This window comes from Mauremys mutica, chromosome 20 (genome assembly GCF_020497125.1).
Source record: "Mauremys mutica isolate MM-2020 ecotype Southern chromosome 20, ASM2049712v1, whole genome shotgun sequence".
NCBI classification, from domain to species: domain Eukaryota; kingdom Metazoa; phylum Chordata; order Testudines; family Geoemydidae; genus Mauremys; species Mauremys mutica.
Window position 1 is genome coordinate 24,635,604 of NC_059091.1, and position 20,480 is coordinate 24,656,083.

Consider the following 20,480-nt stretch of genomic DNA (forward strand, 5'->3'; position numbering starts at 1 on the left):
GGCAACCCCTGCCCCAGGCCTGAGCCCGGAGCCCCCGGCGCTGGGAATGGGGCCGTCGGCTTTGTAACCCCCCAGCCCGTGTGGCACAGTGGGTGCGGCACAGACCCTGTGGGTGCAGGGTTGGGGTCCCCCCACCAGCCCAGGGATGCACAGGCTGGGCTGGAGCCCAACCCCCCCGAGCTGCCCATGGCGCACCCCCCCACCGCACACACCCGGGTGCTCGCCCAGCTGTACACCCCCCCCCCCCCCCGGCTGTATCCCCCCCCGAAGCCAGAGGCCAGAGGCAGGATCCCTTCCTCCTGGTTTTATTGTAGCTCCGCAGCTGACACTGGGAGAGGGAGAAACACGGCAGGGACATGGCGAAGGAGGAGCTGTTACACCAGATACATACGCGGGGGTGGGGGGGAGCTCAGATCCTGGGGAGGGGGCTCAGCCCCCCCCGGCCCACGCTGTCTTGTTTGAGGTGGGGGGAGGGGAGGACATTTACAGCCGCTATTCACAGTATGTACAGAGCAAAACCGACCCGACCGACGCACGGAACCGAACCGCGTACAAAAATAAAGGCTCTACGGGGCGGCCCCCCCCGCCCCGCGGAAAATAGAAATCAATTGCTACAGTACAGTGTTCAGACATGGCAGCGCCCCGCCCCCCCGGCCCCCCCCGGGCGCTGGCACATCGCTCGGGTGGGCCCTGCCCATGTTCCTCACCCCCCAGGGCAGCCCCCGGCCACAGGACCCCGGAGCTGCTGGCCCAGGGGACGAGCCCGGGGGGACGGTGGCCCAAGGGCTTTGGTTCGAAAGCTGAAGCATTGGGGGGGAGGAACCTCACTCATTATTGCTTCACACCGGGGGGGGGGGGGCACACGCCAGCCCCAGCCTGAGCCCACCTCCCTGCCCTCTCAGCCCCACCAAAGGACTCATTTGCCAGACAACTGCCCCCTCCCAGTGCAATGGGGAGAAACTCTGGTTTCCTGCAGGGGGAGGGGGGGTCACCTTGACCTTTCACCCTGGCTGTAACCCCCGAGCTCAGCCCCCCCGAGTGAGCCCCACATCCTGCAGCCAGAACCAGGCCGGTGCAGACGCGGCTAGTGGAGCTGGGGGGGGAAGCTGCTCCCCCCATTTAGCACAGGGAGACCCTGAGGAAACGGTTCTAAAGCCCCAGCTCTACCTGCCCCCACTGGGTGCTGGGCATTCGGGGGGGGACGGAGCAGCCCGGCCTGGCTCCCCCCCGGCCCAGGGAAGGCAGCAGCCAGCGGGCCCAGCTCCCAGGCTGGCCGGGGTCAGGGACTAACGCCGCAGAGGGCACCAGGCCGACGGTCCGGAGCCCAGCGCCCCCTGAATCCCGCTCTGCCTGGCCCCTGGGCGCCCCCCTGCAGCGCCGGTGCCCGCAGCCCGTCTGCTGCCAGCGGGGGGGGTTGGCAAGTCATCGCAAAGTGAAGCGAAGCTGGTTCCCAGCTGCTCGGCGGGGGCAGGGGCGGGGGCGGGGGGCAGCTGCCTGATCCAGTCAGTCCGTGCGGCCGGAGCGCCGGCCTTGTGCAAACGGCTGGAGAGAGGAAGACTTGGCTGGCTGGTCGCTCGCAGAGCGGCTGCTTCGAGGGGGGGTTGGAGCGTCGCCATTGAGAGCCCCCTTTTCACCCCCCCTCTCGGCCTCCCAGGAAAGGGGGAGCTATGGCCTCAGTGGGGGAGGGGAGAGGGGACGAAATGAACCCCCGAGCAATGGGAGAAAAAAATCTGATTACAGAAAAATAAAACAACTTCTCTCCCCCCCCCCGTTCCAAAAATAATAATTAATGTACAATAAATTACCAGGTGCGTTAAAATAACCCAGAGCCCACAACCATCCCCTCCCCCCGCAAGAATAAATTACAATAATCCGCCCCACCGTCGGGCGGCCCGGAGCAGCCGGCAGCGCCGGCACGAAGGCCCCAGGCCGGATGGAGGCCGGCTGAGGGCGCAGGGCTGGGGGGCGCAGAGCCGGCTCCCCCCTCGCTCCGATCCCGCTCTGTGTTCAGTCCTGATTGCTTAAAAAAATAGATCTCTGAAGGGCGCGAAAAGCCCCCGGCCCCGGCTGCTCCGAACCAAAGAGAATCAGGCTGGACCAGTGACACCAGCAAACCCGCAGGCAGGCGGGAGGTGCAGGAGTCCGGGGGGCTGGGAGCTCCGCTGGGGGGGCCGGGCCCGGGCCGACCCCTCTACAGTTGCTGTGTTTGTTCCCTTTGTTGTGGTTTGGTTTTTTCAAAGTTTTTCTTTTTTTCTTTTTTTTTTTCTTTTTTTTTTTGTAAAAAATACAATAAAAATCCCCTCAACTAAACCCAACATTAAATTAACGGGCGTTGTGTGTCGGCTCCCCCCAAAGAGAGTCCATGGCGGGGGGGGGCGCGTGTGGCTTCCCGCCGGGCGGCTGAGCCGAAGCCCAGAGTCACGGTGCCCCAGGGGCTGTGTCGTGTGCCAGTCCGTTCTGCCCAACCCCCTCCTCCGGGGCCGGGCAGGGCGGCTCCTCCTCCTCCTGGCCCAGGCTGCAGCGCTCCGGGTCCGACTGATCCGACTCCTCGCCCTCCTCCTCCAGCGTCAGTTCGAACTGGAACTTCTCCAGGCAGGTCTCCTCGTCCTTGTCCTGCTCGTCCGGGGGCGGGGAGGGGCTCTGCGGCATCATGCTGTGGTACCAGTCCCGGTTATCCTCCAGGGTGTCGAGGATTTCCTGGGCGTCGGGGTGCACCAGGTCCGCCCACGTCTCCCACAGCGGGTGAACGATGTAGTCGATGAAGCCCACCTGAAAGGCAGAGCCAGGGAGGTGAGAATCAGAGCAGCTGGGGCCTGGGCAGCGCCCGGCGGGGTCTGGGCAGCGCCCAGCCCGACGGGGCCCTGATCTCGGCTGGGGTCTGGGCGGCGCCCGGCATGACGGGGCCCTGATCTCGGTTAGGATCTGGGCGGTGCCCGGCCCGACGGGGCCCTGATCTCGGTGGGGGTCTGGGCAGCGTCCGGCCCAATGGGGCCCTGATCTCGGCTGGGGTCTGGGCAGCGCCCAGAGCAACGGGGCCCTGATCTCAGCCAGGGTCTGGGCAGTGCCCGGTGCGATGGGGCCCTGATCTCGGCCGGGGTCTGGGCAGCGCCTGGTGCGACGGGGCCCTGATCTCGGCCGGGGTCTGGGCAGCGCCCGACCCGACAGGGCCCTGATCTCGGCCGGGGTCTGGGCAGCGCCCGGTGCGACGGGGCCCTGATCTCGGCCGGGGTCTGGGCAGCGCCCGACCTGACAGGGCCCTGATCTCGGCCGGGGTCTGGGCGGCGCCCGGCGCGACGGGGCCCTGATCTCGGCCGGGGTATGGGCAGCGCCCAGCGCGACGGGGCCCTGATCTCAGGTGGGGTCTGGGCAGCGCCCGGCCCGACGGGGCCCTGATCTCGGCCGGGGTCTGGGCAGCGCCCGGTGCGACGGGGCCCTGATCTCGGTGGGGGTCTGGGCAGTGCCCGGCCCGATGGGGCCCTGATCTCAGCCAGGGTCTGGGCAGTGCCCGGTGCGACGGGGCCCTGATCTCGGCCGGGGTCTGGGCAGCGCCCGGTGCGACGGGGCCCTGATCTCGGCCGGGGTCTGGGCAGCGCCCGACCCGACAGGGCCCTGATCTCGGCCGGGGTCTGGGCAGCGCCCGGCGCGACGGGGCCCTGATCTCGGCCGGGGTCTGGGCAGTGCCCGGTGCGACGGGGCCCTGATCTCGGCCGGGGTCTGGGCAGCGCCCGACCCGACAGGGCCCTGATCTCGGCCGGGGTCTGGGCGGCGCCCGGCGCGACGGGGCCCTGATCTCGGCCGGGGTATGGGCAGCGCCCGGCGCGACGGGGCCCTGATCTCAGGTGGGGTCTGGGCAGCGCCCGGCCCGACGGGGCCCTGATCTCGGCCGGGGTCTGGGCAGCGCCCGGTGCGACGGGGCCCTGATCTCGGTGGGGGTCTGGGCAGTGCCCGGCCCGATGGGGCCCTGATCTCAGCCAGGGTCTGGGCAGTGCCCGGTGCGACGGGGCCCTGATCTCGGCCGGGGTCTGGGCAGCGCCCGGTGCGACGGGGCCCTGATCTCGGCCGGGGTCTGGGCAGCGCCCGACCCGACAGGGCCCTGATCTCGGCCGGGGTCTGGGCAGCGCCCGGCGCGACGGGGCCCTGATCTCGGCCGGGGTCTGGGCAGTGCCCGGTGCGACGGGGCCCTGATCTCGGCCGGGGTCTGGGCAGCGCCCGACCCGACAGGGCCCTGATCTCGGCCGGGGTCTGGGCAGCGCCCAGCCCGACAGGGCCCTGATCTCGGCTGGGGTCTGGGCAGCGCCCGGTGCGACGGGGCCCTGATCTCGGCCGGGGTCTGGGCAGCGCCCAGCCCGACAGGGCCCTGATCTCGGCTGGGGTCTGGGCAGCGCCCGGCATGACGGGGCCCTGATCTCGGTTAGGATCTGGGCGGTGCCCGGCCCGACGGGGCCCTGATCTCGGTGGGGGTCTGGGCAGCGTCCGGCCCAATGGGGCCCTGATCTCGGCTGGGGTCTGGGCAGCGCCCAGAGCAACGGGGCCCTGATCTCGGCCGGGGTCTGGGCAGCGCCCAACCCGACAGGGCCCTGATCTCGGCCGGGGTCTGGGCAGCGCCCGGTGCGACGGGGCCCTGATCTCGGCCGGGGTCTGGGCAGCGCCCGACCTGACAGGGCCCTGATCTCGGCCGGGGTCTGGGCGGCGCCCGGCGCGACGGGACCCTGATCTCGGCCGGGGTCTGGGCAGCGCCCGGCGCGACGGGGCCCTGATCTCAGGTGGGGTCTGGGCAGCGCCCGGCCCGACGGGGCCCTGATCTCGGCCGGGGTCTGGGCAGCGCCCGGTGCGACGGGGCCCTGATCTCGGTGGGGGTCTGGGCAGTGCCCGGCCCGATGGGGCCCTGATCTCAGCCAGGGTCTGGGCAGTGCCCGGTGCGACGGGGCCCTGATCTCGGCCGGGGTCTGGGCAGCGCCCGGTGCGACGGGGCCCTGATCTCGGCCGGGCGGGGTCCGGGCAGCGCCCGGCGCGACGGGGCCCTGATCTCGGCCGGGGTCTGGGCAGCGCCCGGTGCGACAGGGCCCTGATCTCGGCCGGGGTCTGGGCAGCGCCCAGCCCGACGGGGCCCTGATCTCGGCTGGGGTCTGGGCAGCGCCCGGTGCGACGGGGCCCTGATCTCGGCCGGGGTCTGGGCAGCGCCCGACCCGACAGGGCCCTGATCTCGGCCGGGGTCTGGGCAGCGCCCGGCGCGACGGGGCCCTGATCTCGGCCGGGGTCTGGGCGGCGCCCGGCCCGACGGGGCCCTGATCTCGGCTGGGGTCTGGGCAGCGCCCGGCGCGACGGGGCCCTGATCTCGGCCGGGGTCTGGGCAGCGCCCGGCCCGACGGGTTCCAGGTTGGAGTCTCTAGGTGCTACCATCATGCTGCTAATAAGGGGGCAGGGGATTGCGGGGCAGAGGACCAGGAGCTCTGGGCTTTGGCAGGGATACAGCTCATGGCACACGAGTGAATGAGCTGAGGGCCCTGGGGGGCGTGTTGGTGCCCCTGGGATCTCGCCCCCGTGCCATTGGCTCAGAGGGGGGCGGGCGCCTCCCGACAGCCCCAGGGCCCCCCGCGGGGGGGGGGGGTGGCCCGGCTCTCGGCCCCGCACCTGGGATTTCTCCACGGAGGCCGTGTGCTTGTCGCACATGGGGCTGATCTCCATGCCGCGCTCCCGCTCCTTGTCACCCTGCCGGAAGAACTCCTCCATGATGCGCTCGGTCCACTGCCGGTACAGCCCCAGCGGCTTCGTGGGGTTGCTGAGGTCGGCGCAGTGAACCATGTTCCGCAGCACCTGGGGGGGGAGAGTGAACACTCAGGGGGGGGGCAGTGCCCTGGCCTTCCCCCCAGGGGAACCCCCCCGCCCGGCCCCCCCCACTCAGCCCCCCAAGGGGAACTCCCGCCCTGGCCGGCCCCCCCCAGGGGAACCCCCCTGCCCGGCCCCCCCGCTCTGGCCCCCCAGGGGAACCCCCACCCCGGCCTTCCCCCCCAGGGGAACCCCCGCCCTGGCCGGCCCCCCCCAGGGGAACCCCCCCGCCCTGCCCCCCAGGGAACCCCCACCCCGGCCTTCCCCCCCAGGGGAACCCCCCCGCCCTGCCCCCCAGGGAACCCCCACCCCGGCCTTCCCCCCCAGGGGAACCCCCCCGCCCGGCTCCCCCAGGGGAACCCCCGCCCTGGCCGGCCCCCCCCAGGGGAACCCCCCCGCCTGGCCCCCCCCCACTCTGGCCCCCCAGGGGAACCCCCACCCCGGCCTTCCCCCCCGGGCAACTCCTGCCCCAGCCAGCCCCCTCCCCCACCCTGCCCCCCCCAGGGGAATCCCCGCCCCTGCCGGCCCCCCCGGGAACCCCTGCCCCAGCCTCCCCCCCGCCCTGCCTCCCCCGGGGGAATCCCCCGCCCCCGGTGCAGCGAGCCCAGCCAGCCCCCCCAGGTGGGTCAGGATGGACGGCCCGTTCGCCTGGCTGATCTGGGGGGGCGTCACTCTCCCTCCCCCTAGTGACCCATGCACTGGGGGCCTCCCCGCCCCCACCCACCTGGATCCGGTCTGTGTAGTTGTCTAGCAGCAGCACCCCGGAGCTCGTCACTTTCTTGGTCTCCACCATGGTCTTGAGGTCGGCCAAGAGGCTCATGTGTTTGGACATGTCGGTGGCCAGGACCTGGGGGGGGGACAGACTGTCACGGGAGGGAGGGAAGGAGCCGCCCAGGACCCAGGAGTCCTAGCACAGCGCCCCTCCCCCCCAGCCCAGGACCCAGGAGTCCTAGCTCAGCGCCCCTCCCCCCCAGCCCAGGACCCAGGAGTCCTAGCACAGCGCCCCTCCCCCCCAGCCCAGGACCCAGGAGTCCTAGCACAGTGCCCCTCCCCCCCAGCCCAGGACCCAGGAGTCCTAGCACAGCGCCCCCCCCCCCAAGCCCAGGACCCAGGAGTCCTAGCTCAGCGCCCCTCCCCCCAGCCCAGGACCCAGGAGTCCTAGCTCAGCGCCCCCCCTCCCCAGCCCAGGACCCAGGAGTCCGAGCACCCTGCCCCTTGCTCCAGCCCCCCCGCCTGGCCCGCAGCCCAGGAGGCCTGATTGCAGGCAGGGCTGGGAAAAGGGCACAGCCCCCTCCCCCCCCCGGCTCTGGCCCCCCCGGAGGCCAGCCAGGGACTCTGCCTGAGCTTCCTGCGGGGGGGCGGGGGCAGGGGCCCGGCCCGGCTCACCATGTCGATAACCATCTTGCGCAGCGTCTGGCGCTGGCGCTTGCCGAGGCTCTGGAAGATGTCGCAATTCTCCTCCTGCAGCAGCTTAAAGCCCACGGCCAGGTGGTGATTCTCCAGGACCGATTCGTCGTTGTACATCAGGGCCAGCTCTGAGTCTGCGGGGCGAGGGGGGTCAGGGGGCGCCGGGGACCAGGCCTCGGCCCCCCCGGGGGCTCCTACCCACCTCGCTCCGTGGCACGGGCTCCCGGGAGGGGGGAGCTGCGTGCACGGGCCGGGCCTGTCGCTGACACAGCCGGCTGCACGGGGGGGTGCGCAGGAGTGCACGTGTGTGTGCTGAGGTGTGTGTCCGTATCCCAGTGCGCAGGAGAGCTGGGGTGTGTGTCCCGGTGCACGTGTGTGTGCTGAGGTGTGTGTCCATTTCCCAGTGCACATGGGTGTGCATAACTGGGCTGGTGTGTGTGTCCCGGTGCACGTGTGTGTGCTGAGGTGTGTGTCTGTTTCCCGGTGCGCAGCAGGGCTGGTGTGTGTGTCCTGATGCACATGTATGTGCTGAGGTGTGTGTCCATTTCCCAGTGCACATGGATGTGCACAACCAGGCTGGTGTGTGTGTCCTGGTGCACAGGGGTGTGCACAGCAGTGTACGTGTGTGTGTCCCATGCACGGGGTGTGCTCAGGAGTGCATGTGTGTGTGCTGAGGTATGTGTCCATATCCCGGTGCACAGCAGGGCTGGCGTGTGTACTGCGGTGTGTGTCTGTGTCCCGGTGCACATGAGTGTGCACAGCAGGGCACACGTGTGTGTCCCGGTGCACAGGGGTGTGTGCAGGAGTGCAAGTGTGTGTGATGAGGTGTGTGTCCGTGTACTGGTACACAAGAGTGTGCACAGGAGGGTTGGCGTGTGTGTCCTGGTGCACAGGGTGTGCTCAGGAGTGCATATGTGTGTGCTGAAGTAGGTGTCCATATCCCGGTGCGCAGGAGGGCTGGTGTGTGTGCTGAGGTGTGTGTCTGTGTCCTGGTGCACAGGAGTGTGCACAGGAGGGCTGGCGTGTGTGCCCCGGTGCACAGGGGTGTGTGCAGGAGTGCATGCGTGTATGCTGAGGTGCGTGTCCGTGTCCTGGTGCACGGGGGTGTGCGCAGGAGTGCACGCGTGTGTGCTGAGGTGCGTGTCCGTGTCCCGGTGCACAGGGGTGTGCGCAGGAGTGCACACGAGTGTGCTGAGGTGTGTGTCCCTGTCCTGGTGCACAGGGGTCTGCACAGGAGGGCTGGCATGTGTCCCCCGGTGCACGGGGGTGTGCGCAGGAGTGCACGCGTGTGTGCTGAGGTGCGTGTCTGTGTCCCGGTGCACGGGGGTGTGCGCAGGAGTGCACACGAGTGTGCTGAGGTGTGTGTCCCTGTCCTGGTGCACAGGGGTCTGCACAGGAGGGCTGGCATGTGTCCCCCGGTGCACGGGGGTGTGCGCAGGAGTGCACACGAGTGTGCTGAGGTGTGTGTCCCTGTCCTGGTGCACAGGGGTCTGCACAGGAGGGCTGGCGTGTGTCCCCCGGTGCAGGGCCTGTGCGCCGGAGCTGGAGAGATTAGGAAACACACGCGGATCCCCCCCACGGCTGCTGCGGGTCGCTGGGGGGCGGGCGCGAGATCGGGGGCACTCACTGGTGTTGATCAGGAACTGGTTGGAGACGCCCGGGTGATCCACGTCATGGATGGCGGCTGCAAACAGAGCGGCCAGGATCTCCAGGTCGGTGAACACAGCCTGCCAAGGGCACACGCAGGAGGCTGAGGCCGGGCCTGGCAGGGGCTGGCTCTGCCCCACGACTAGGGCTGCCCCCCGGGGCCCGGGCCCAGCCATGCCATCGGCACAGCCGGGAGTCGCTAGAGCCGGGACCCATCACCCTGGTATCCTGCCTCGGCGCGGGCCCCATGCCAGCTGCTGCCAAGGAGGCAGCGATGGCAGAGACGGGCCCAGGGCGGGCAGAGGGACAGACGGCTGGGGGTGGATGGCCAGACGGACCGGCAGCTTTCCAGCCCCCCCGAATTCCTTCCCGTCCCATTTCCGGCTGCTTCCGCCACGTCCCGGCCGCCCTGCGTTACCCGCCTGCCGTTACGGGGATCGAGAGCCGAGCCCAGGGCCTCCCACGCGGCCGCCCGCTGGCACCAGGCCGACTGGCTGAGAGAGCCCCAGCGGCGGCCCCCGCGCCCCGCGCGGGCGTGTCCCTGACCCGCTCGCCCCCCCCCAGCGGCAGCCCCCCCCGCGGGCGTGTCCCTGACCCGCTCACCCGCCCCAGCGGCAGCCCCCCCGCGGGCGTGTCCCTGACCCGCTCACCCCCCCCAGCGGCAGCCCCCCCGCGGGCGTGTCCCTGACCCGCTCGCCCCCCCCAGCGGCCGCCCCCCGCGCGGGCGTGTCCCTGACCCGCTCGCCCCCCCCCCCCGGCCGGCTGCCCCCCCCCGCGGGCTTGTCCCTGTCCCGCTCGCCCCCCCCAGCGGCAGCCCCCCCGCGGGCGTGTCCCTGACCCGCTCACCCCCCCCAGCGGCAGCCCCCCCGCGGGCGTGTCCCTGACCCGCTCGCCCCCCCCCAGCGGCAGCCCCCCCCGCGGGCGTGTCCCTGACCCGCTCGCCCCCCCCAGCGGCAGCCCCCCCCGCGGGCGTGTCCATGACCCGCTCGGCCCCCCCCCGCGGCCGCCCCCCGCGCGGGCGTGTCCCTGACCCGCTCGCCCCCCCCCGCGGCAGCTCCCCCGCGGGCGTGTCCCTGACCCGCTCGCCCCCCCCCCAGCGGCAGCCCCCCCCGCGGGCGTGTCCCTGACCCGCTCGCCCCCCCCCAGCGGCACCCCCCCCCCCGGGCGGGGCCCTGACCCCCTCGGCCCCCCCCTCCGCAGCCCCCCCCGCGGGGGTGTCCCTCACCCGCTCGCCACCCCCAGCGGCCGCCCCCCCGCGGGCGTGTCCCTCACCCGCTCCCCCCCCCCGCGACCCCCCCCCCGCGGGCGTGTCCCTCACCCGCTCACCCCCCCAGCGGCCGCCCCCCCGCGGGCGTGTCCCCCACCCGCTCGGCCCCCCAGCGGCCGCCCCCCCGCGGGCGTGTCCCTCACCAGCTCGGCCCCCCCCTCGGCCGCGCCCCCACGGGCTTGTCCCTCACCCGCTCGCCCCCCCCAGCGGCCGCCCCCCGGCGCGGGCGTGTCCCTGACCCGCTCGCCCCCCCCCAGCGGGCCGCCCCCCCCCCGCGGGCATGTCCCTGACCCGCTCGCCCCCCCCAGCGGCAGCCCCCCCCCGCGGGCGTGTCCCTCACCCGCTCGGCCCCCCCAGCGGCCGCTCTGTGCCCGACCCGCTCGGCCCGGCCCCCACTCACGTCCAGGGCGGGCGTGGCCAGCAGGACGTGCGTGGACTGCACCACGTCGGCGGCGTGCAGGCTGTTGTGATAGGCCACGTCGCTGTGGTAATGCTCCTCCAGGGTTAGCACGTACGTCAGCAGCGTCTCCGCCGGGATCTTGAAGGTTTTCAGCAGGTCCCTCTCCTGCGGGGGGGCCAAAGTCACACCAGAGGGGCCAGCGCCAGCACCCCCCACCCCAGCTCCCGGCCCCGCTGAGGGCTGACAAATTCCCTGGGGCAATCGCCCCCGTCCCACAGAGCTGGGAAGGGACTCCTGATACCCAGCCCCCTCCCCCCTCCGCTCTAACCACTAGACCCCACTGCCCTCCCAGAGCTGGGAACAGAACCCAGGAGTCCTGGCACCCAGCCCCCCACACCCCACTCCCCTCCCAGAGCCGGGAACAGAACCCAGGAGTCCTGGCTCCCAGCCAGTGCTGAGGATCCCTGGCCAGGTGGGCACCAGGTGTGATTCCGTTTGCTGCATGGGGGGGGGCGCTGCCCCCCCCGAACGGGTAGGCCCCACCCACCGCGCCAGGCGCGGGGCCCTACCTGGAATATCGTGTACATGATGCAGCTGAGCGAGCGGCTGTTGGAATATTCGGAGACATGGAAAATATTCAGACCCCACTTGTTGAGATTCTCCAGCTCCTGGAAGGCAGAACAGGGGGTGGTGAGAATGGGGGGGACATGCCTCCCCCCAGCTCTGCCGGTGCCCCTCACTCCCGACCCGCAGCCCCTCTAGCCCAGCCCTGCCCCCCCCCAGCTCTGCCGGTGCCCCTCACTCCCGACCCTCAGCCCCTCTAGCCCAGCCCTGCCCCCCCCAGCTCTGCCGGTGCCCCTCACTCCCGACCCGCAGCCCCTGCTAGCCCAGCGGTGCCCCCCCAGCTCTGCCGGTGCCCCTCACTCCCGAACCGCAGCCCCTGCCAGCCCAGCCCTGCCCCCCCAGCTCTGCCGGTGCCCCTCACTCCCGCCCCGCAGCCCCTGCCAGCCCAGCCCTGCCCCCCCAGCTCTGCCGGTGCCCCTCACTCCCGCCCCGCAGCCCCTGCCAGCCCAGCCCTGCCCCCCCCCAGCTCTGCCGGTGCCCCTCACTCCCGACCCGCAGCCCCTCTAGCCCAGCCCTGCCCCCCCCCAGCTCTGCCGGTGCCCCTCACTCCCGCCCCGCAGCCCCTCGGCACCCCAGCCCCTCCCCCACCTGGCTGAGCAGCTCCTCCTGGTCGGTTTTGACCCCGAAGCGGGGGATGCTGGAGTTGGTTAGGCTGGAGCTGGGCACGAGTTTCTTCACGCCGCTGATCTGGCACATGGGCTGCTGCTTCTTCTTCTTCTCCCGCTCCTTGTGCGTGGGGGGCGGGATCTCCACCTCGTTCTGCTTGTCTGGGGGGGGAGCGGCCGGTCAGTGGGGGAGGGGCGTGCAAGAGGCTGCGCGTGCAAGAGGCTGCACGTGCAGCAGTCAGTGTGAGCGCACGGATCTGAGTGTGACTGTGAGTGCGCCAGAGACTGGGCCAAGGTGTGTGTGTGTGGGGGGGGGCATGTGCAAACCACCCCTCCCCCAGCCGCCCTCAGGGTGCGTCCCCTTCCCCCACAGTCCTGTCCCGAGGAGGCTGGTGCCAACGCTGCTGACGTCAGGAGGGAGCCCCCCTGCAGCAGGTTCTGGGGTCCAGCCTGTCCCCTGGGGGCCAGACTCGGAGCCCCCGCTCGGGCTGGGCCCAGCAGGGGGACAGGTGCCCCCCCCCAGTGGCAGTGCAGGGTGCGGGGGGGTCACTCCTTCCCTGGGGACGGCCCGGGGAGCAGGAAGGGGGAGGCTCGGGGAACCAGGGTGCAACCCCCCCCCAAGCACCTGCAGAGACAAAGGCGGAACGAGGCATCATGGCAGCGTAGGGGGTGGGGCCCCCCCAAGACACGGGCTCCTGGAGGGGACTCAGGCAGTGGGGGGAGGGGGAGGGCAGCATTGTGACATCACAGGGCACCCAGCCAATCCGAACGCAGGACTCCAGATGATGGATGTGGCAACAGTGACCCAGAGCTGCTCTGGGCAGGGGCTCCCACATCCCAGACCCCTGAGTCCACCCCTGGCCCCCCCACAGCAGCTGGGCCCGCCCCCCTCCCAGAGCCAGAGAGGGAACCCAGGAGTCCTGGCTCCTTCCCCGCCCCTGCTCTAACCCCCCAGTCTCCGCTCCCCTCCCAGACCCGGAGAGAGAACCCAGGAGTCCTGGCTCCCCCATGGGCCTCCCCCGCTCTCACCACTAGGCCTTGCTCCCCTCCCAGAGCTGGGGAGAGAACCCAGGAGTCCTGGCTCCTCCCCCCCCCCCAGCAACTGGGCCTGCTCCCCTCCCAGAGCCAGGGAGAGAACCCAGGAGTCCTAGCTCCCCCATGGCCCCCTCCACCACAGCAACTGGGCCCACTCCCCTCCCAGAGCCAGGGAGAGAACCCAGGAGTCCTGGCTCCCCCATGGGCCCCCCGCTCTCACCACTAGGCCCTGCTCCCCTCCCAGAGCCGAGGAGAGAACCCAGGAGTCCTGGCTCCCCCACGCCCCGTGACGTTATGAGTATAATACAGGGGTCAGCAACCTTTCAGAAGAGCTGTGCTGAGTCTTCATTGATTCACTCTAATCTAAGGGTCCGCGTGCCAGTCACACACTGTAACGTTTTTAGAAGGGCTCTTTCTATACGTCTATAATATAGAACTAAACTCTTGTTGTATGTAAAGTAAATGTTTAAGAAGCTTAATTTAAAATTCAATGAAAATGCAGAGCCCCCCGGAGCGGTGGCCAGGACCCGGCACTGTGAGGGCCCCTGAAATCAGCTCGCGGGCCAGAGGTCGCCTGCCCCGGTATAATATATCATCTCACTGAAAGGGGACAGGGCCAGAGGGGGACCCTTAGGGACGGGTTAGGAAGATCTGTCAATGAGCCGCAGCCGCATTGTCAGAGATCCCAGGGGGAGCTGGGTGCTCAGGGCCTGGGATGGCAGCAAACAAGGCTCGTCTATCGCCAGAGCTTCCATTCAAAGATCAAACAAGAACAGTGACACTTGTGAAGACACTTGAGGGAAACCGTGTTATTGTCTGTCTCTCTCTGCAGGCAGTTGGGGTAACCCGCATCTGACCCCTTTCCTGGGTACATCCCCCTGGGCTCATGGCCAGGCTGGCTGGGAGCAGGAGAGTGAGGCCGATTGTTTCCTCAGGCCCAAAGGCAGCTGGAAATGTATCAAAACCCTGGGCCACGATCCTGCTTCACCTCCGAGCTGCTCTGGGTTCCAAGAGGGGGAAACCTTCAGCCACAAGGACTGAGACCCCCAGTCACTGGCTGGAGCCCCCTGAACATGGACACGGGACTGGAACCTCTGCACTGCTCCTGAAGGACTTTTGGCAGCTACAAGCTCCTCTCTGCTGTGTCGGCCCCTCAAGAACTGAATTCACGTCTGTCTGGACATTGGTCTCTTAACCGACTCGCCCCCTTTGCTTTTCAATACATTGTAGCTGAGTTAATAGGAACTGGCTGTAGCGGGTATTTGGGCTCAGATCTGAGTTCTCATTGGACCTGGGCGTGTGGCTGATCGTGCGGGGGTGGAAGAACCTTTTCTTTCTATGACGAGAGAAGGTTTTCAGTGACCCTCAGGGTCTCTGCCGGGGGTCTGGCCGAGGCCGGGGGCTGGGCACGGGGAGGGGGCTGGGGGGTTTGGACTCGGAGTAACCAGGGAGGTGCTAGAGAAGCTGTTTGTGCTGGTTGGTAAATCTAGGGATTGGAACAAACCCCCCCCCCAGCGCCTGGGGTTTGTCTGCCCCCCCTCAGCTCCCCCCCCCCAGCGCCTGGGGTTTGTCTGCCCCGGTGGGTTTGCAGCTCACCCTGATTGAGTGACCTCAGCTGGCTCCCCCGGGCAGCACCGTCACAGCCCCCCTCCCCCCGCTCTCACCACTAGGCCCTGCTTCCCTCCCAGAGCTGGGGAGAGAACCCAAGAGCCCTGGCTCCCCCACGCGCCCCCCTGCTCTAACCACTGGGACCCTCTCTCCTCCCCTCCCAGAGCCGGGGAGAGAACCCAGGAGTCCTGGATTCCAGCCTTGTGCTAGCTCTGGGACACAACACAAGCTGATTTCCTTTCTTGTCTCACTCAACTCCCCCGAGCCGTGTCACTGACCCCCCCCATTCCTAAACAGCCCCTCAGCCCCCAGGCGTGAGCCCCCTCCCCTGAGCTGCCCCGATCGGAGCTGCCCCCCCAAGCCGGCCTGGCCCGGGCAGGGTTAACAGCCCAGGCCTGCAGCGGTGCCCAGGGCAGCAGGGGGGCGCCAGCTCGGCACAGACGTCCCATTGACGGGCCGTTGCAACAACATTTACTTTAGGCCGGAAGTTTGTGTCCTTTGACGTCAATGGGGCTCCGGGGACTCGTCTGCCTCTGCGGGAAGCTGCTCCGGACGCAGCCAGAGAATGGCCTTCCTGGCGCGGGGCGGTGGCGGGGGGCGAGCACGTTGTGAGGCGGGGCTGGGGGAGCCACACGGGCCTGGGTGGCACCGACACGCCGGGCGTGGCACTAGTGTCTGCACAGCATCTCCAACCCCAGGAAGTGACTCACCCAGAGTTACCCAGGGAGCGGGGCCAGAGCCAGGGAGAGAACCCAGGAGTCCTGGCTCCCAGCCCCCTGCTCTGACCACCAGCCCCCACTCCCCTCCCGGAGCCGGGGCGAGAACCCAGGAGTCCTGGCTCCCAGCCCCCTGCTCTGACCACCAGCCCCCACTCCCCTCCCGGAGCCGGGGCGAGAACCCAGGAGTCCTGGCTCCCAGCCCCCTGCTCTGACCACCAGCCCCCACTCCCCTCCCGGAGCCGGGGCGAGAACCCAGGAGTCCTGGCTCCCAGCCCCCTGCTCTGACCACCAGCCCCCACTCCCCTCCCGGAGCCGGGGCGAGAACCCAGGAGTCCTGGCTCCCAGCCCCCTGCTCTGACCACCAGCCCCCACTCTCCTCCCAGGGCTGGGGAGAACCCAGGAGTCCTGGCTCCCAGCCCCCTGCTCTGACCACCAGCCCCCACTCCCCTCCCGGAGCCGGGGCGAGAACCCAGGAGTCCTGGCTCCCAGCCCCCTGCTCTGACCACCAGCCCCCACTCTCCTCCCAGGGCTGGGGAGAACCCAGGAGTCCTGGCTCCCAGCCCCCTGCTCTGACCACCAGCCCCCACTCCCCTCCCAGGGCTGGGAGAGAACCCAGGAGTCCTGGCTCCCAGCCCCCTGCTCTGACCACCAGCCCCCACTCTCCTCCCAGGGCTGGGGAGAACCCAGGAGTCCTGGCTCTCAGCCCCCTGCTCTGACCACCAGCCCCCACTCCCCTCCCAGGGCTGGGGAGAACCCAGGAGTCCTGGCTCCCAGCCCCCTGCTCTGACCACCAGCCCCCACTCCCCTCCCAGGGCTGGGAGAGAACCCAGGAGTCCTGGCTCCCAGCCCCCTGCTCTGACCACCAGCCCCCACTCTCCTCCCAGGGCTGGGGAGAACCCAGGAGTCCTGGCTCTCAGCCCCCTGCTCTGACCACCAGCCCCCACTCCCCTCCCAGGGCTGGGAGAGAACCCAGGAGTCCTGGCTCCCAGCCCCCTGCTCTGACCACCAGCCCCCACTCCCCTCCCAGGGCTGGGGAGAACCCAGGAGTCCTGGCTCCCAGCCCCCTGCTCTGACCACCAGCCCCCACTCCCCTCCCAGGGCTGGGGAGAACCCAGGAGTCCTGGCTCCCAGCCCCCTGCTCTGACCACCAGCCCCCACTCCACTCCCAGGGCTGGGGAGAACCCAGGAGTCCTGGCTCCCAGTAACCACTGGGCCCCGTGGCACATCCCTGGGGCACCTCTCCCCACGGAGCCCAAGGCTCAGAGTCAGGCCCCCGCAGGGCCCCCAGGGCTCGGCGCTCACCGAGGAACGTGTTGGAAATGTACTCGGAGACCTGGTTTCCGGAGCGGCTCATCTCAGACAGGTGGGTGAGCTCACGGGTCAGCATCCTCTTGAACTGCCAAGGAGAAGGAGAAAGGGGCTCAGCGGGGAGCGAGTGTACATGGGTGTGCACGTCACCGTGCAAGCTGAGCTGCACACTTCCTCACACACGTGTGTGCATGCTCCACTGGGCAAGCAAGGGGGCAAGCCGGCTGCACGCTTTTCCACACCTGCTTTGCTGCACGGGCAAGACTCACAGGTGTGCACGCTTCCCCACACAAGCGAGTGTGAACGTCACTGTGTCCCCGTGTGCACGGGGACGCCTTGCAGTGCCTGTACACTGGCCTGTTACACGCACATCCCTGCGTGGGAGCCCAGTGCCTGCGTTTGCACACCTGCCCACTATGCTTGTGAGCTGCTGTTGTGCGAGCAGGCGTGATGCGCAGTGCAAGGGCCTCGCCAGCGAGCTCCAGCCAGCAGCACAGACCCGCGTGGAGCTGCAGGTCTAAGGGGAGGAGCCACCCCGCGATCGGGGCCCTGAGGCTCTGGCCCCCCCTTACTCCTGGCTACTCCACACCAGCATCTGCCCAACTCCCCAGCATGGGGGAGAGGTGGAGCCTGCCCTGCCCCCACCTCCTAGCGCCCCCCCCTGAGAACTCTCATTGTCCCAATAAACTCAAGGGATTTTTTGATCTAGGTTTGAATTTGGGGCACAGGCCAGCGAGGGGAAGTGTCAGACCAGCACTTCCGGTGCCCCTCACTCCCGACCCGCAGCCCCTGCTAGCCCAGCCCTGCCCCCCCCAGCCCTGCCGGTGCCCCTCACTCCCGACCCGCAGCCCCTGCTAGCCCAGCCCTGGGCTCCCCCAGTCCTGCTGATGTCCCTAACCCGGACCAGCCGGACTCTGCTCTAGGTATTAATTGACCCCCCCGCTGATCCCCGCCCGGGCCAAGACCCCCTCTAGAGAGGCAGGTCTTACCTGGACGGCCAGAAGGTGTTTAAGGCCTGGCATGGTGGCCAGCTCTGGGACTCCCTCCTCCGGCCCTATGCCCGAGCCCGCAGGCCGCTGCCGGGGGCTGGGGATTCCAGCCCAGCCGCTCCGGACCCCCTGACCCAGGCGACCCGGCCCGGCATTCCCAGGCAGCCCAGCCCGGAGCTGGCTGCTCGGGGGACTGGGAAGCAGCCGCTGGCTCAGGCTTTCCTGGCAAAGTGAGTCCAGGGGAGGGTGGGTCACGCTCCTGGCACAGAGCCCTCCCCAGAGAGGCTGCGGCTCAGGACAGGAGCCCCCGGCCAACAGGGAAACAGCAGAGTACCCCTCCCTCCAGGGAATCCCCGGAGATCAACAGGAGACCTGGAGAGAACCCAGGAGTCCTGGCCAGTCCCCCTGCCCCCGCCTTGGGCTGCTATAACCGCACACCCCCACTCCCCTCCCAGTGCCGGGAGAGAACCCAGGACTCCTGGCTCCCAGCCCCCCTGCTCTAACCCACCAGACCTCACTCCCCTCCCAGAGCTGGGAGAGAACCCAGGAGTCCTGGTTCCCAGCCCCCCTGCTCTAACCCACCAGCCCCCACTCCCCTCCCAGAGCCAGGAGAGAACCCAGGAGTCCTGGCTCCCAGCCCCCCCCCACTCTAACCCACCAGCCCCCACTCCCCTCACAGAGCCAGGGAGAGAACCCAGGAGTCCTGGCTCCCAGCGTCCCCCCTGCTCTAAACACTAGACCCACTCCCCTTCCAGAGCCAGGGAGAGAACCCAGGAGTCCTGGCTCCCAGCCCCCCCCTGCTCTAACCACTAGACCCCACTCCCCTCCCAGAGCCAGGGAGAGAACCCAGGAGTCCTGGCTCCCAGCCCCCCCTGCTCTAACCACTAGACACCACTCCCCTCCCAGAGCCAGAGCTGGGGAGAGAACCCAGGAGTCCTGAGGGGCTGATGCTGGTGTTAAACAGGCTCAGAATCAAAGGGGGGGGTCAGGGGCTAGGGGCTCCCCCGCCCCCACTTTAAAGTCCCCTTTGTCCTTCAGCAGCTCTGGATGCGGCTCCTGCCTGAGGCTGGCCAGTGCCTGGTGACTCATCCCGGAACCGGCTGCACTCACAGCCAGAGGCCTCTTCTTTTGGGGGGAGCGGGGGGTGTTCTCCCTGGCTCTCCCTGCCCCGCCCCCCTCTGCCTGCCCCCCAGGAGTCCCCATTCTGCTCCCCCAGGCCGGGCGATGGGGGGCAGGAGGCTCCGCCTCTGGCTGTGAGCCCAGCTGGGCCAGGGCCTGGACTGGGGGGGGGGGATCTGCAGGGCCCGTCCCAGACCCCAGTGGCAGGAGGGGTCGCGGGGGGGTGCTGCAGCCAGCCGCAGAATGGGAACGGGGGGCAGCTCTCCCTCAGTACTGCCTATGTGGGAGGGGTCACCGCGCTGCCCGCACGCCCCACGGGGAGGCCAGCAATGGCAGGACCCCCGGGGGGCACAACAGCGGAGAGAACCCAGGAGTCCTGGCTCCCAGCCCCCCTGCACGGAGCCCAGGCCACAGGCTGAGCGGGGGTCACAGGGGGTCTCCCTCGGCTGTGCCTCCCCGAAGTGGGGTCCCAAAGGCCCCTCCCCAGCTTGGGGACACCCCCAAACTCCCCCCTCAGGCCCAGCTCCCCTCCCCCATCGCCCCCCCATCCTTCACGTCACACAGAAATAAAAGCAGGGCAGTGGGACGTGCGAGCCCCCCAGCCAATCAGGGCGCCGCAGCCCAATCTCCATAGCGACAGGAGTCTCCTTAGCAACTGCCCCATCGGCAGCCTGTGCACAGACCCTGGGTCTCCCAGAGGGGGGGGCTGTGTTAACCCCTTCCATCCCAGCCTCATGTACCCCCCCCGCCGCCACCCCGGCGCCCCTCACTCCCGACCCGCAGCCCCCACGAGTCCAGCCCTGGGCTCCCCTCGTCCCCCCGGCGCCCCTCACTCCCGACCCGCAGCCCCCACGAGTCCAGCCCTGGGCTCCCCTCGTCCCCCCGGCGCCCCTCACTCCCGACCCGCAGCCCCCACGAGTCCAGCCCTGGGCTCCCCTCGTCCCCCCGGCGCCCCTCACTCCCGACCCGCAGCCCCCACGAGTCCAGCCCTGGGCTCCCCTCGTCCCCCCGACGCCCCTCACTCCCGACCCGCAGCCCCCACGAGTCCAGCCCTGGGCTCCCCTCGTCCCCCGACGCCCCTCACTCCCGACCCGCAGCCCCCACGAGTCCAGCCCTGGGCTCCCCCCGTCCCCCCGACGCCCCTCACTCCCGACCCGCAGCCCCCACGAGTCCAGCCCTGGGCTCCCCTCGTCCCCCCGACGCCCCTCACTCCCGACCCGCAGCCCCCACGAGTCCAGCCCTGGGCTCCCCTCGTCCCCCCGGCGCCCCTCACTCCCGACCCGCAGCCCCCACGAGTCCAGCCCTGGGCTCCCCTCCCCCCCCGGTGCCCCTCACTCCCGACCCGCAGCCCCCCGCTATCCTAGCCCTGGGCTCCCCCCAAGAGTGCTAGGTGATTGGGTGCAGGGGGAGACAGGATGAGGGGGTTGTTAAGCAGCTGGGGACACCGGCTCCAATCCCCCCCCCCCCATTCAGCAACCCACACGTGAGACGAGTTTGTCGGGTCTCAGCACACCGGCCTCCCCCTCCCGCTGGGCCCCAGCTGGGCCCCACTGCTGGCCTGGGCAGAGGGCCCGACTTTAGCCCCCCGGCCAGCGCAGGCCGAGGCAGGCGCAGAGATCCCCACCCAACGTGCCCGAAGTCGGGCATGAGCCACATGCAGCAAATTAGGTCAAAATTGACACCGGAAAGCAGCGCTGCCCCCCCCCCCCCCCCGCAGCTGCAATCGGGAAGGACCAAGCCTAGCGGATGGGAGGCAGGGGGACTGGCAGGGTCCCTGGGCGCAGGGAGATACCCCAGACCCCAAGCTGTGTGTAGAATCCCCTGCCCCAAACGCGGCTCCAGCACCGGCCTCAGGCGCCCGAGGGGGGCAGGGGCTGTGGGCAGAGGAGGTCTGAGCCCTGTGCTGACGGCTGGGGATGGGGGGGC

The 20,480-nt window shown here is 69.9% G+C and overlaps 1 protein-coding gene across 3 annotated transcripts in view; it reads right to left on the reverse strand.

The window, feature by feature from the left end:
* Nucleotides 1–289: 289 nt before the first annotated feature.
* LOC123353737 (cAMP-specific 3',5'-cyclic phosphodiesterase 4B-like) overlaps nt 290–20,480 on the reverse strand; it is a 27,506-nt gene continuing 7,315 nt past the window's right edge. For 2 of the 3 annotated variants that reach the window (XM_044995122.1, XM_044995123.1), the window contains 9 exons: nt 16,441–16,534; nt 11,760–11,938; nt 11,117–11,215; nt 10,548–10,712; nt 8,861–8,960; nt 7,213–7,367; nt 6,551–6,673; nt 5,632–5,814; nt 290–2,769 (listed from right to left, as the gene is read on the reverse strand). In XM_044995122.1, coding sequence (XP_044851057.1) covers nt 2,419–2,769; nt 5,632–5,814; nt 6,551–6,673; nt 7,213–7,367; nt 8,861–8,960; nt 10,548–10,712; nt 11,117–11,215; nt 11,760–11,938; nt 16,441–16,534 — 1,449 coding nt within the window. In that variant the 3' untranslated portion in view covers nt 290–2,418. Of the gene's footprint in view, nt 2,770–5,631; nt 5,815–6,550; nt 6,674–7,212; nt 7,368–8,860; nt 8,961–10,547; nt 10,713–11,116; nt 11,216–11,759; nt 11,939–12,401; nt 12,618–16,440; nt 16,535–20,480 lie in introns of those variants that run through there. The other variant, XM_044995121.1, reaches the window with a different exon arrangement.